This window comes from Astatotilapia calliptera, chromosome 5 (assembly GCF_900246225.1).
Source record: "Astatotilapia calliptera chromosome 5, fAstCal1.2, whole genome shotgun sequence".
NCBI lineage: Eukaryota > Metazoa > Chordata > Actinopteri > Cichliformes > Cichlidae > Astatotilapia > Astatotilapia calliptera.
The window spans coordinates 33,804,236-33,820,237 of record NC_039306.1 but is presented as its reverse complement, the minus strand read 5'-3'; the positions used below and the strand labels follow the sequence as shown (position 1 = coordinate 33,820,237).

At 39.3% G+C, this 16,002-nt stretch overlaps 1 protein-coding gene across 4 annotated transcripts in view; it reads right to left on the bottom strand.

Moving 5' to 3' along the window:
• Window positions 1-2,012: 2,012 nt before the first annotated feature.
• The window catches only part of cdk18 (cyclin dependent kinase 18), a 69,645-nt gene continuing 55,655 nt past the window's right edge, over window positions 2,013-16,002 (bottom strand). For all 4 annotated transcript variants that reach the window (XM_026169018.1, XM_026169019.1, XM_026169020.1 and 1 more), the window contains 5 exons: window positions 12,368-12,473; window positions 11,941-11,983; window positions 11,764-11,854; window positions 8,564-8,641; window positions 2,013-7,099 (listed from right to left, as the gene is read on the bottom strand). In XM_026169018.1, coding sequence (XP_026024803.1) covers window positions 7,065-7,099; window positions 8,564-8,641; window positions 11,764-11,854; window positions 11,941-11,983; window positions 12,368-12,473 — 353 coding nt within the window. In that variant the 3' untranslated portion in view covers window positions 2,013-7,064. The remainder of the gene's footprint in view (window positions 7,100-8,563; window positions 8,642-11,763; window positions 11,855-11,940; window positions 11,984-12,367; window positions 12,474-16,002) is intronic.

The window sequence follows — 16,002 nt, the reverse complement described above, 5'->3', positions numbered from 1 at the left end:
TATGACTTAAAAGGTTAAACTAGAGCTTTCTCTAGTGCTGTGGTGTCAAACAGTCCGCAAAGACTCCAATCTGGCCCGCTGGATGACTTTGGAAAATCTGAAGGAGAACAGTAATTGGTGAAATATAATTATAATATTTTTGTTTATTTATTATTATATGTGGACTTCTTACACTCATATTTCTTCCAACAAAAAATCTGAGCCATAGGTCCCCAGAGTGAAACAGTTCCCTCAGTTTCCGGTGGAAATGCATTGTTTCCTTTACTGAGAGACATGCGTAGCAGTAACATGTTCAGGGTTAGCTTTAGGGTTTGTGAGTGGGAGGGTGTAACTATAAAAGATGTGTCTTTCAAATGAAGCATCATACGTTCATTTTGGCCTCGAAGGTTTACCATTTTTCAAACGGGTGAAGATTTTGTAAAAAGAGGGGATATTAACCTCCCCTAAACCCTAACCCTGATTCTTCAAGGGTTGCCACTGACCTTGTGGACGCTGAAAGGTAAACTGTTAAACTCCTTAAATAATAGCTCATTTACGATGCTTTCCATGGCATACAGGGCACAGTCGGATGTTTCTACATTAAGAAACACATTCATTCTCCCCGCTCTCTTCAGTCTCTCTCTGCTTTCCCCTCGCTGAGCAGGAAGAAGCTTCTGCCTGAGGCTTCTTCCTGCTAAAAGAGAGTTTTTCCTTCCCACTGTTGCCAAGTAATTGCTCATAGGGAGTTATCTGATTATCTCTATCATTTTAGGCTTTTACCTTACAATATAATGTCTCTGTTGGTGTGAATTGGTGATATATAGATAAAGTTGAATTGAATTGCAGGACTGGTTTGTACTGCATGGAGGACAAAAAGGAGCAGAGATCTTCATAACTCTATACATGTAAATGCATATAAATTGTTATTTCATACAAACAGTAATGATGATCTTGACTCTGCTAACAGATGAATCTCATGGCAAACAAAAGTGAAACAACTCTATCGCACAGGCTGTCGATACAATGATGCCATTAAATCTGTGACTACTGACAGAACTAAACATCTGCTTTAGAAAAGCTTTCTTCCCGGGGCGTTTCTTTATTGTTGTTACAACACCCCTGACTGATTTAACCATTCTAACACTTCCTGTTTTATACTGGAATAAAAACTGTGGTTGGTGGGTGTTTTCAGATCATCGTCTGGCTGTGGGATAAAAGTGAGAATTATGGAATTACTTTCTGTCTGCACACTTCTGCATGCGTCTCTCTGCTGCCACCATCTGTGCCAGTTACAGAAGCTGCAAACATATCCAGAGCGTCATATGACTTCTATGTTTCACTGACACTCTGGAATGACTTGGATTGTGGCCACATCCTGCGTCTCTGCACAACATCTGTCTGGTCTTTGTTTCTTTTAAATCAACTCTTTGAATTCCTGCCGCAGTTTACAGGTCTACAAACTCATTATACCTGTGACACTGACACTCTCTGGACCTGTTTATCTGTCACAGTCAGTTCTCTGGTCCTCCAATATTTACCTTAACTGATAATAACAACTGAGTTTAATTGTTGTTAACTGAAATTACTGGAGCTGTCACTGTCCTTGTATTCTCTTCATTCATCCAGCAAAAACAGCCTGTAGTTGTCCAGTAGCACCACCTTGTGTTCATCTGAGTTACTACTTCTTCTCCTTGGTATCGTGTCCACCAAGAGCAGCATTATGGTAAACGTACACAAAAAGACTGGAACCAGTTTTCTCCACAATTTCGGCAGTTTATTGATTCATTAAGTGAGCAATTATTCAATCAGTTTTATGCCTATGGCGGTCACAGTACATTCAATTTCTCGTTGTATAACAGTGTAGACAAATCCCACAAAATATCACATCTTATACAAAATCTAAACTCATCGTTTATAAAACATTTAGACGTCATCTACAGTTTTTTTCTTTATTTTTATTTTAAGAGCTCCGCTTTTTTTTAACATCATAAAACTCACTGAGAAAAATGAGAACATCTGTTAAAATACATATATTATTTCTTTTTTCTTTATTACAATATTTAAAATAGCTTCATTTACCACAACTAAACACACAGTAATACTTCTGCCATTGAGGGAGGAGGAGGGGAAGGTTGGAAGTGTAACGTCTACAGCGATACATCCATCTGAAGTCCCTGCAGGTGGGCCCTGAATTCCTCTCCTCGGTGTCTATCTTTGCTCTAACACGCTGACAGGTGAACAGAGGTTGGGATGGTTGTACCATTATTCTATTCACCCACTTGTAGAGGTAGAAAAAAATTTGAATGGCGTCTGTCTCTTCACTCATATACAAGCGTAACCCCATTGACGGTGCTCAGCAAGCACCTGCTTGACTTAAGGACACTTGGACCCAGCTCTCTGCTTCTCTACTGCTGTCCTCTATGAGCACTTTAAAGTGACATTTGTTTGTTTGCACTTGGATAGAGAGCACACATAGCCAGTAAATCTGTGGATTGACTTATCTATTCAAGCTAAGTAAAATACAACTGGAGTGGCAGTAGATTTCATTAGAACATATCTACACTCACCCAAAAAGGCTTTTACAGCCTCTTGGAATTGCCATCCCCACTCAACGCCTCATTTGGCATGTTAAAACTACTGCAGCCTGTGAGACTGTTCACATTAGATGTGCAGCAATACCCAATACTGCAACATAAAAATCAAGGGTTGGTCTTTTTTAGCAGCCAGGATGACCTCAAACTGTCCTTGACATCAATAAAACAGCACACAGCCATCCACCATTAGCAACCTATACCACATGGTGTGACATCAGTTACTCTGCATTAAAATTATATTAAAACTAGACTCACATGTACACCAGAATGCCAGTGACATAGTAGCCCATCCACTTCACAGTCCATCATAATCCTCAGGTTATTGTAATGCGTGAAGCTTACAATAGCAACACATCAGTCACAGCCTTACAGCATTCCCAGCTTTGCTCTTCCTTTTCACTTTAGCAGGGACCATCATTTAGAACATGAACTAGCATAGGCTGATGGGGACAGTGTTTACTGAGATCACAGGCTTAAACAACAGACTTCTACTGGACTTCTTTTTGCAACTAGAGGACTTGCTCACAGCTGGCCTTAGGAAAGAATGCAAGTTTAAAGCACGACCACATGGGTTGTCTGGAATACACAGCAGTGATTTAGAGCCATTCTGCTCAAAATGCAATGACTGGTCTCCCAACCAAAAGCCTTACAAAGGCTGCTGGGTTGCCTTCCTGTATCTATTTACTGTATGGAGAGCGCTTACCAATTTTTTAGACCACCTTTCATAAAAACTAGAAAACAGATATTTTAGATATCTGTTAAAAACACGTTTAAAACTAAAAATGTGATTGTTATTTATTACTGAATTCATGTTTTTATACTCAAATTTGAGCCGACACTGGACTTTAATCAGACATCAATCAGGTGTAGCATTCAACCACCAAAACTAATTTTGTACTTGAATATCAGCAAAAAATTATAACAATTTAGTTTATTTATCTTAATACAAAAATAATAATGATGTGCTTTTTATTTTATTTTTTTGGATTTATGTATAATAGTAAATTTGAAAGTTCATAGATAATGACAATTACTACACTGTAGTATTAAAAATATGATTTTGATTAAATATGTTGCACAAACTGGTGGATTAAGCATTAAAGAAACAACTGTAATTATTGATACTGTTAGCAAGCTGTGACATAAACCTTACATTGGGTTTGGATCAGTCTTTGTCTAATATTAAAATATTATATTAATATTTTAATATTAAAACTTGTTTGGTGATCTGAAACCTGTAAGTGTGACAGATATGCAAAAGGATTAAAAAAAAACAGGAAGGAGGGACTTTTTCATGTCTCTCTCATACATACAGAGCTGAATTCTTACAAAGGCAGCCGGGCTGGTAACTACAGACAAAACAAACTAATATATCTGCAAGGTTCAGCGGTGTAAGCACCACCCTGAAAGTTTCAAAACCAGTGCTTACTCAGTACCGCTTTAGCTCAGAGGTGACCAGTGGTCCCAGTACAGTGGTCTTTGAGATTTTCACATATTTTATGGACCTTTTTACTACAGATCACATACTTAGACTTTGAACGTGTCACAAAATAATGCCTATCTTCTTTTTCAATGGAGAGACCCGAAACCCCCCATGACCTCAGGTTACATCACTGATGATGTGTCCAAGGGCACCAAACGGTGTATCTAAAACTATTAATAATACCTCAGTTGCCTCAACACCTCAGAGGTGTTAATGAGGATACCTCAGCAGCACTGAACAAGAAGGAAGAGGACAGGCAAGATGTTAGAGCAAATTAAGGACAGAGGAGAGTATCAATATCCAAAAGCCATTATCACTTTTGTCTCCAGATAATATTCATTGAACAGGACATACACATAAGCTCTTGGCTCAAATGATCACATGGGAACTATTAAAAACACAGTTGTGAAATTCTCACCTGTCTATTAACAGATGAGTGTACTTCTCACTGTATGTGCTTTTGTTTAGTGAATCTACTGTGAAAAGCTGCTCTCTAACAACAGGCTGTGCAAATTATTTAGGGTAGTGGTGACCCCTATTAAACTGATACTAGAAAGTACCTACAGGGCATATTTTCTCCATTCACTGGTTTAGGAATGGGGGGTTTGGTAAAATATGGGGTCATACTTTGGAACCGTGTAAGGAAAGACACAAAGGGAGGGGAACAGGCTTCAGAGGACACTTCCGGCTTGTGCAAATAGGAAACTACAAAAATACATACACCCATAGTGAGTTATTTACATACACAAAATAAATGCCTCCTAGCACATTGGATACACTGAAGCAAATATAATTTCTTCACAAGCTAAAATATCATGCACAGTTTACTAAGGCAACTTCAACAAACTGGTGTGAAAGTCAGCTGTTAACACTGTAAGGAATGTTACCCCCACAACGAGGAGACACGGGCACTGTAGCGAGGCGAGTCTATCCAGTTTCCAGGTTTATATTCACAACGGAGTCAGATTTTATGGTAGCTTCAGTGGTTGTTACGTGACGGCAGAGGTACTGAAAATGAGCAGTGTGACGCTATGCCTACAACTTCAAGACTGTTATATGATAACAGTAACTCATAGCTGCCACACTGGGGCCTAAGAAAGTCGGAGGTAATATCACAATACATCCGAGTCCATTCTGTTCAATAACAACAGTTGAGATAAGGTATATACATGTAGATGCTGCAATGCTTGGTTCATTGGACCATTGTGTCAACACGGTTGCCATATTGTTCATGAAGAGCTGAACCTCCAGTTGTAACTATGGGACAGAGGCTCATACTCAATTAAAAATGACCATGAGTGAATTTTAAAATGATTTTGGATCTGTGGGTTTCCCTATAAGAATATTTTAATAACAAAATATCTTAAGTTGTTGTTAGCAACCCTAATACTTCGATAATATAACACTTAAAGTTAACTTTCCAATTCTACAGGTGCTTTTCATAAACTTGAGCGGTAAAAATCCACCGTCAAATGCAACTCACACCATTTAAACCCATTTACTGTGCTGTCAAAGTGTAAGTAAATTGCGACTGCATTTCAGATTAGTGCCGTGCTGAATCCTTGGTCAGGTGAGCAGGTGCAGAGAAGCACCTCACAAGACTGAAAGCAGCACCTACAAGTATATATTCATTACAAAGCCAAGAGAGCATCAACGCCTTCTGCAACACACAGTAAACACAGAAACTGAACATGGTTTGACCACTACATGCTAAAACTTCCATGCAACCCTGCACTGTTAAACAGACTGATTATTGAGCAATAATATTATATCAGTCTTCAAATATCTAATTTAATATCTGTGTGCCTATAACGTGCCATTTTAAAAGATGCCCTTCCAGAATAAACTTTTAGCTATTAGCATAATTTCAAATGTCAGTGGGATTTGGAATAAGTTTTTAGCTAGCTGGGATAGCTAACCGTCACTAGTGAATGCACATTATGCATAGCTTGTCACATTATGCAAAGTAATGAATGACCATGAAGCCTTACTGAGTGTTTTTCTGTCAGCCACATAATGTTTTTGCCTCATCAGTTCGCCAAAACACTTTGCAAATGCATACGATTCCGTTATTGAGCAAGTGCCTAGCAGCACCCAGAGTTTTATCTAACATTACAGTTTTTTAAATTTCAGATTAGCAAAGCAAAGGGGCTTAAAAACATGATATGAACATCTTGTGTGACAATAAAATATTAACTATATATTTACACAATGTTTAAACAAATTACATCACAAAATCGATAATCCAAGTAACAGAAAAAAATGTGACTATTCTCTTTGGTTTCTGGTCAGCCTTTTCTGTGGGTAGTGGTGGTGTATAAGTTTTAACCCTGTCCTCAAACTACAAATCGCTGGTGAATCACTGTTGAGCTGAGAGAAGAATTAGGATTCATAAGGGTCCTTGGTTGCCAAACTGTGTCTTTAAGCTACATATCAGTGTTAGACCATAAGTTTTGTAAGATAAAACCAGAAAATAATTTAGAAACCAAGTGACCTGGAACAAACTCAACACATAATGCAATACTTGCATTTCTGTTAGGGCAAAGACACGCACACCTGCAACTGTATCCATTGTTCCAGTTGTGATAGCAGCTACTTTGAATGGCTAGAACCCTGGGTGTGCTCTGAACACTATGTAAAGCAGGCCTGTGTAAGTATAGCATAGCAGAGCGTTTCATTTAGTGCTCCGTTTCTTCTTAGGCTGAAATGCATGTGCGTGTCGGGAGGATGAATCTCTCGTGTGTCCAGTTACATCACGGCAGCATGTTCAGTGTAGCTGATTGTGCAAATGTGTGCAAATATGTATGAATAGAGAAGGTATTTCAAGTGCAATACAAGTTTGTCTCCAGAAACTCTGTGTGCCTCCACGGTCAGCTGCCATGGAAATGAGTGCGTGTTTGTCCGTGCAGGTGAACATGCTGTGAATGTGCTGAGCTGCGATGGCCTTGGTGTTGTGATCTGAAAAGGCAGTTCCTCGCCGTCTTCTCTCTTCATCCTCTCCACGACCTCTAGAAGATGCTTTGTCTTCGGTTCTTTCCTCGACCTGTAATTGAAGTTGACACTTGTAGTTGGCATTGACTAATAGGGCTGTGCGATATGACCAAAATCTCATATCCCGATATAAGAATTCTATCGTCCCGATAACGATATAAATCACAAAAATGTAACATTTTCTGTAAATTCTGTGAATCTCGGGCAGCTCAACTTGCGTGAAGTGTTTCCAGCTGCGCGTCGTGTAGCTGGAGTCGAGTGTTTTAACCGATGCATGAAACGATACATTTTTAGACATAAGTTGTAACGGCCGCAGTTTTCTTTGTCAGTATTTATTACACGGCGTGCTGCGGGGAAAAGCCTGTTCTAAGGTTTGAGTCTAAGGTTTATTTTTTAGCACCTGGCGGCTCTTTTTTGCTTCTCATCCGTAAATAATCTGCTCTTTCACGTGATTCAGTTTATTTTGAAAAGTCTCAACAGGATCTTGAGCTTTATTGTGAAAGGTCTATGTGGAACATACAAGCGGACTCGCGATGGTGTTACCGTTGCTGTTGCTAACGACAACGCATAAAAACAGGCGCTTGTCCGTCTGTAGTGTGGTTATATTAAATATAAGAGAAAGAGAGAACTTTAAGAAATTAATTTAGCCACTACAGTGACCATCAGAACGATGAAAAAATATTGCCGTAAACAGTTTCGACACCACGAAACAAACGATAGCGTAAAATCAAAGGAGCTTGCAAAGAAAAGCGTCTGGACTTCTTTAAGTTGCTTGAAGACGTTTCACCTCTCATCCGAGAAGCTTCTTCAGTTCTAAGGTCAAATGGTGGAGAGTCCCAGATATAAACCTAGTGGGAGTTTCCCCCCACAGAGGGACAAAAGGGACAACTTAAAGAAGTCCAGACGCTTTTCTTTGCAAGCTCCTTTGACTACGATGACCTGGATGACTGAGAACCTTCACAGACAGATAGCGTAAAATGAAATGATAGATGTTTTTATATTGTCATCCGACATATATCGTTATATCGAACAGCCCTATTGACTAATTCAAACAAATTAAAGCAATTTTTAAAAGAAAGAATGACTCATGTTTTTTTCCTCAAAGGAATCTCTCAACCTAACATTAATTAGTTTGATTAAAGAGTAGTAGAAATCTCACAATAGCTGAGCCTACTTTCCAATAAAAGAAAAGGAAATGAAAAAGTAGAGAGGGCTTTATTACTTTTACTTGTCTTTCAGTTCCCCTGAGAGTTTTTGGAGTGGCAATTTTACTGCATTAGAATAAACAAACAAGGCACGCTGGCCTCTCAGAGTGCTTTGCTAATTGACAAAGTACATGTGCAGACACCTCAGCATTTCAAGAACAAAGTTGTTTTTTTTAGAACCAGATAAATTAACAATGAAGGAAATTTTTCTCTTGTGACCAATATGAAGAAAACACAAAGACTGAATGTTATAAATGTTACTTATGTGAACAACAAGTGGCCAGATTTTGCACTGAGGTCAGATCCCTTACCTAAAGGCTGGAATACTGAGCTGCGGTGTCCTGGGTCCTTCTGGAGCTGCACCTCTCTGAGAGAAAACACTGAAGCAGCTGTAACGCAGGTGGAGAACAAACGTAGCAAAGCAAGTAAGGACATTTTTGTTTGGTCAGTTATTCCTTTGCTCTATAGTAATAGTTCTTCACAATAAATCGTAAACAACTGGAGAGACTTTGTTGCCCTTGAAATGGTGCCACATTTGTAAGGAGTGAGTAGAGCACTGAATGTGGGCTGCTCCCATGAAAACCTTGCTAAAGCTTCTCTGTCAGTACCAAACAGTTATTCTGCTGTTGAGTGCTGTTTGTTGGTGTTTACTGTATTGACAATTTAATGTATTCATTTAACAATAAAGGCCTTCAGTAGCATGTGGAGGAACCATACACAGCTGACACAGGCTGCAACCTCCTCATGCTGATCACCAGCTTGGTCACACATTTTTGTGGGACGGCGTCCCATTTTCATCCAGTATTTGTCACATGTCACACCTAAACTGTCCAGATCACACACCAACTGACCTCGAAGCACTCAGCAAGAGGCAAAGTGCAAAGGAAAGAGTATCAGTGGAAAAAGAAAAACATCCTGACTTTGAGATGTTGAATTTGTGGAATGTGTTGAGGACGACTCAGACGACAGACTTGTCTGAGCACCATACATGCATCTTGTAAATTCTGTGAATACAAAATGCTATAAGAAACAACAACAACAGAACAAATAAACATGTGTAGTGTGTGGAAAGAAGAAAGTCATTAAACAAAATTCCTAAGGAAACTGAGCAAATTCTGGGTATGTACATGCACATGGGATAAGTACAGCTGCCCAGTGTACGAGTCTGTTGGGAGATGAAGGCAAAGCGCTTTGCTGTTTGTGAAGTGATGTGTTGAGACAGATTCCTGAAAGTCCTGATGCTGATTCACTTAAAAAACATTTACGCATCTAACATGCCAGCAAAGCTTCAACAATGGATTTTCAAGATGCGGAGACGTACAGGACAAAGTATTTGTGTTTTTTTTACATTGATTTGTTGTTACAAGGGGCAGAAAATCCAGAACAAATACAGGGAGTGCAGAATTATTAGGCAAATGAGTATTTTGTCCACATCATCGTCTTCATGCATGTTGTCTTACTCCAAGCTGTATAGGCTGGAAAGCCTACTACCAATTAAGCATATTAGGTGATGTGCATCTCTGTAATGAGAAGGGGTGTGGTCTAATGACATCAACACCCTATATCAGGTGTGCATAATTATTAGGCAACGTCCTTTCCTTTGGCAAAATGGGTCAAAAGAAGGACTTGACAGGCTCAGAAAAGTCAAAAATAGTGAGATATCTTGCAGAGGGATGCAGCAGTCTCAAAATTGCAAAGCTTCTGAAGCGTGATCATCGAACAATCAAGCGTTTCATTCAAAATAGTCAACAGGGTCGCAAGAAGCGTGTGGAAAAACCAAGGCGCAAAATAACTGCCCATGAACTGAGAAAAGTCAAGCGTGCAGCTGCCAAGATGCCACTTGCCACCAGTTTGGCCATATTTCAGAGCTGCAACATCACTGGAGTGCCCAAAAGCACAAGGTGTGCAATACTCAGAGACATGGCCAAGGTAAGAAAGGCTGAAAGACGACCACCACTGAACAAGACACACTGTGGTTGCTGCTGCACGCAATGTTGATGGTGAACAGATCAAAACACTGACAGAATCCATGGATGGCAGGCTTTTGAGTGTCCTTGCAAAGAAAGGTGGCTATATTGGTCGCTGATTTGTTTTTGTTTTTGTTTTTGAATGTCAGAAATGTATATTTGTGAATGTGGAGATGTTATATTGGTTTCACTGGTAAAAATAAATAATTGAAATGGGTATATATTTGTTTTTTGTTAAGTTGCCTAATAATTATGCACAGTAATAGTCACCTGCACACACAGATATCCCCCTAAAATAGCTAAAACTAAAAACTACTTCCAAAAACATTCAGCTTTGATATTAATGAGTTTTTTGGGTTCATTGAGAACATGGTTGCTGTTCAATAATAAAATTATTCCTCAAAAATACAACTTGCCTAATAATTCTGCACTCCCTGTAAATCTGGAGATGCTGTGTAAAAATGGCCTCAGCTCTTCCAGCAGGAAAAATAAAATCACAAGGTTTTTGCAGAAAACTACTTTCTTCCCTTTTACACGTGGAACACTCGAAAAAAAGAGGAATCCAAAACATAACATGAAAAGTTTGAATGAGCAGAGTAAAAGACTGCAACACAATGGATGAGAAAGATTTGAAGAAAAAGGGAAGAGGCTCTTTAGACATCAGAGAAAAGCAGGACGACATCATTGTGAGATGGTATGACAAAGCTGTGAACCTGCACTCTTCTTGTGTTTAAGGAAGGAGTTCACCTTCTTCATATACTACCTGCACTTTCAGGTTCAGATCCCAGCGATGGTACATGCATATCTGGTGGCACACCGTTACAGTGGCAATAATCTCTACAGAAGACCAGAAGAAATTAAAGCCCAGCCAGAAACCCACGCCCCTGTGAAGGTTTCAGGCTGCAGCTGGCACCTCTCTCAGCCCAGCAAAGGGCAAAGTCACTTATCCTCTTGAGTAACAGGAGAATTTATTTTTAGGTCCTCCCTTGTCACAAAGGGGTTGCCAGTGCGGGCAGCTTCACATGCTTCATTTGGAGGAGTTTCATACTGGATACTTCTGATTCTCATTCGACCCCAAAGGGGATTTCTGTCTCTGGCTGGAACTGAACAACTGACCTTTTGCTTGACAAGGAAATGTTAATCACTATGCTATAAGACAAAGTTGGTCCAAATATATACAAATCTGTTCTCTGTCAAGATGACCCCACACTGCTTCAACAATGTTGAAGAGCAGGCTGTGGAGAGGTTCATCTACGGGTGTCCCCCCAATTGGAACAGGGTCATAATTAACTAAATTAGCTACACACTGGTCATACGCTGCTATGAAAAGACAAACTGACATGCAGGAAAAGACATTTGTTTCTGAAGAGTGATAATACAGCAGCAGGAAAATACTATCCACACACAGAGTAAAAACATTCCTGCCTACAGTAATTAGAACAAATATTGAGTTTAGTACTTTAACTTAGTACAAAGCACCATCAGCATTCATGCTTTGTTAGATATTGATATACTCTGTGTGTGTGTGTGTGTGTGTGTCTTACTGTCTGCCAAATTATGAATGTTGTCTCCCAAACTCAGGAAGTAGGGGTGACGTAGAGCGGTTTCAGAGGAGAGTCTGCTCCGGGTGTCATACTGCAATCATGAGATAAAAACAGCTCATCGGTGAGTCTGAATATTTAGGTCCTCATAACCAGGAGTGTGGATGTGTGGTCCGTTACCAGCAACAGAGCAGACAGCAGGTCAATCCCTTCTGGGTCCAACCTTAGGGACACAAAGCAACAGTTCAGACTGTATAATGAGTTTAGCTGCAAGAAATAGTTTCTGTAAAGGACACTAATTGTGCCTTTAAATACATATTACTACTGTAAACAATGAATAACATTTTTATACTGTATTGTATTTTGTGTTTAGAATTGACATAATTAACTTTGAGTTCAGTTAACTATGTAAGACCTGAAACATGACAACAACATGAGCATATTGGGGACAAATAAAGTTACCATTATCAATGTGATGGCTCAAAAACTAGTTACAGCAAACTGATACCAGCATCAGCAATTATTCTGCATGTGATGCTAATCAGCAAATGTTAGCTTGTTTTTTGTGCCAGTGAATAGGCAGTGAAGAGAAGATTGTGAGTTTTACCGGGGCACATGGTTGATGAGAGCTTGAGGTCTGTACTGAGGAAAGAGGTAGGACATAAATTCCTCATTACTGCTGATACCAGGCCAGGTCTCCTCTGCCGGAGTGCCTGTTGGGCAAAGAAACAAAAGAAATACTTGATCAGAGGACACTGCCACCTAACATTTTCATACAAATGTTGAGCTGATCTATATCTAAATCAGGAGCAAGACAAGCATTAAGCTCACTGAATCGTTACTGAATAGACACTGTGGCGTGGGTGTGGTCCTTGGCCAGCTGCAGAGGAGGCGTGACGCAGTGAGCTCCCGGGGCGGCGCAGGGGCGGGGTGAACAGGTGTGCTGGGATCTGACAGTGATTGTGTCTCTTTATGTGTTGGCAGTGACAGACGGAGACGGAACGTGACAGCAGAGAAAGAGAGCGCGGAGTATATGTGTCCACTACAACCCGAGCTTAATAAAAAGTTCTGCACTGTCAAAAGTCGCTCCGGCTGGTATTTCTTGGGTCCACCGTTACACACACCAATAAAATAATGGTGCAATGCAAACTACAGTAGAAGATGGAAGGGAATTAAAGGGCACACTTTTGGGGTTCAAGCACAGTTGGGCAAGAAAAAAAATTATTAAAAATTTGCAGGAACTAACAAATGGATCAACAATCTCTGGAAACAAGGCTAAATATTATTGCTAATGATGGGTTGCTCAAAGAAATTGTCAGGCGCTGGGTCTGTGACCGAGCGTTTTGAGTTTATTTTGCATTTTTGATTCCTCGTGTTATATTAGAAATATGTTTAGTTCTTTGGTTGTTATTATTAGTTAGAATTTAATTGAGTTTCATTCTAGTTTTTGTTTCATCTATAACTCCTGAAGTCTTTTGTTGTCCTCTTTGTAGTCTGTCTTGTCCTCAGTGTTTTTACTTTTCAGTTATGCCTGTGTGTCCGTCTCTCAGCGTGTTCCATGTTCTAATTGTCAGGCTTGTGTTGTCATGTCTACGTCTCTCCATGGTTCCTGTTTTATTTTGAAGAGTTTAGTGTTTTCTTGTTTAATGTGTTTAGTTTTACTTTGCCCTGTGGCGTCATGTTTATTTGTGTCTCCCCAGGTCTTTGAGGATTGAATGTTACTTATGGAATCATTATTATGGAAAGAATTGTCTTCTCTGTGAGACTTCAGGAGAGTAAATTTGAGAAAATGTAAATTTGAAAGTTATTATTCAATTTTTACATTTTTTTCTCGATTACCTTTGATGGGAATAACGGTGTTACAAGTAACGGCGTTACTTTTTTAAGTAACGAGTAATCTAACTAATTACTATTCCTACTAATTACTATTCCTATCATTACAACGCCGTTACAGTTACTAATAAGAAAATGCGGTCCGTTACTATTTTTCAACAAACAGACGGTTGAAGCTGTGTTCATCTTACCGCATCTTATATCAGCTGCACGGAAGCAGCTGTAAGTAATCTGGGCATTACAGCTTTAAGCAGCTGCGCGCTCCCGCGGACGGTAATCATGATCACTGCACAACACCTGGAGCTCAGGGGGCAAAACAATCACATGAGTGCTGCTGTTTGACTGAGGAAGTCGTGGTAAGCCAATCACATGACCACTTAAAGACAAAGCAACAATGTGATATATACCAGTTTATAAATTGTGTTGATAGTCCACGTAAAACCAGAGACATGATAAATAATATACACGTGTGTTTTTTCCTCAATAGTTTCGTCACATTTACTGTCTAATGACAGCACAGCGAGCACTCTCTGCTTATGAGCAAAAAAAACCAAAAAATGGGAAGTTTTAGGAGTGACGGCGAGAGAGAGAGCAGAAAAAGAGAGAGAAAGAGTGAGTTTTGAGATGTGAGGGATTTGTGACGTTTAGCATGTTTGTAGTTTGTAGTTAATGTGTTGTCTTGTGTAGTTAGTGTGTAGTGTTGTGGATAGTTTTGTGTTGTGTGTCAGAACAATGAGGCGACTGCTGTCTCCAGGTAGAAACAGGAGTGACACACCTGCTGCTGTCAGGCCTGCAGGTATCAGGCTGTGATGTTCTCCTTTATAGTGGACAGAAATATTTGGAGTGGCACAAATAGGATTTTAAAATTGACAATTTATATTTGCATTTAAAGTTATGAAATATGATTCAATAAACATGTTTGTGGTTGTTACAGTAAAAATATAACTCTTTCTACTCTGATTTTATGTTTTTTGTCTGATTTTAGATCAATTGTGGTAATACAGTCAAAATGACAACATAACTGTAAATTCAGACACGTGAGGTTGTGCTGAAAAGAATGATACCAAACAAGCAAATAAATAGTTTTTAAAGGTGAAATGTGGAGGAAACATCAAAAGTAGTTAAAAATGGCCAATTATACCCTGGACCCCAGAGGGTTAAACATTTTTTTTAAGTAATGCAATAGTTACTTTTCAAGTAATTAATTACTTTTAGAATATTGTAAAACAGTTACTAACTCAGTTACTTTTTTGAAGAAGTAACTAGTAACTATAATTAAGTAACTTGCCCAACACTGCCTTTGGTGGGGTTTTTGTGTGTTTTCACAGGTGGTTCTTTTCTGCACTCATGTTAACATCAGCTCTTCTTCTCAGTTACGTTGAACTTGAAACAAAGTGGATGGAAACCTTTGCTGCCTATGAACACGATAAACTAGAAAAAAGCATGGAGCTGCATTTTATTATTTCATTAGAGCATTTTAAAAGGTTACATTTATGTGTGAACATGTATCTTTGTATTACATAAGTGTGCCTGTCCATATTGTTACATGTGCTTTGTACAAAGGCCTCTCCTAAAAATGAGCTCATGATCTCAAGGATTAAATAAATGTTTTTAAAATAACAACATGCACAAATGATATTCAGGTCTATACTAACTTACTCTTGGGAGATGTGCTTGTACCCGGCCTTATAAAATGTTGGTTGGCAGCTTTGTGTATGGCACACACAGTACTGTGCAAAAGTTTTAGGCAGGTGTGAAAAAATGGTGTAAACAAAGAATGCTTTCAGAAATATAAATGATTGTTTATTGGCCCCAAATGTATTCTGCAGCAGGACGACGACCGCAAACACACAGCAAAGTCATTAAGAACTATCTTCAGTGTAAAGAAGAACTGGAAGTACTGGAAGTGATGGTACGGCAACAATCATCGAGTGTGTCTGAGATTACACGAAGAGACAGAAGGATGTGAGGAAGCTTACATCCACAGAAGATCTGTGCTTAGTTCTCCAAGATGTTTGGAATAACCTACCACCAGAGTTCCTTCAAAAACTGTGCAAGTGCACCTAGAAGAAGGCAAAGGGAGGTCACACCAAATCCTGATTGGATTTAGATGTCTCTTTTGTTCATTCACTGCATTTTTTTGATTGATGAAAATAAATGATTAACACTTCGATTTGTGAAAGAATTCCTTCTTTACAGCATTTTTTCTCACCTGCCTGAAACCTTTGCACAGTACTGTATAAAGACGCAGCAGTTTGTATATGCATAAGGAAGTCAATTTATTTATTAAGTTCAACTTTACGAATCGGATGATTTTGTATTTGTGGATCTGGGTGGTTTTGTGGAATTTGTGGCCTCAAAACCCCACGTCGGCACGTGATGCGACCTGTAAATATCAGGCGATTGGTG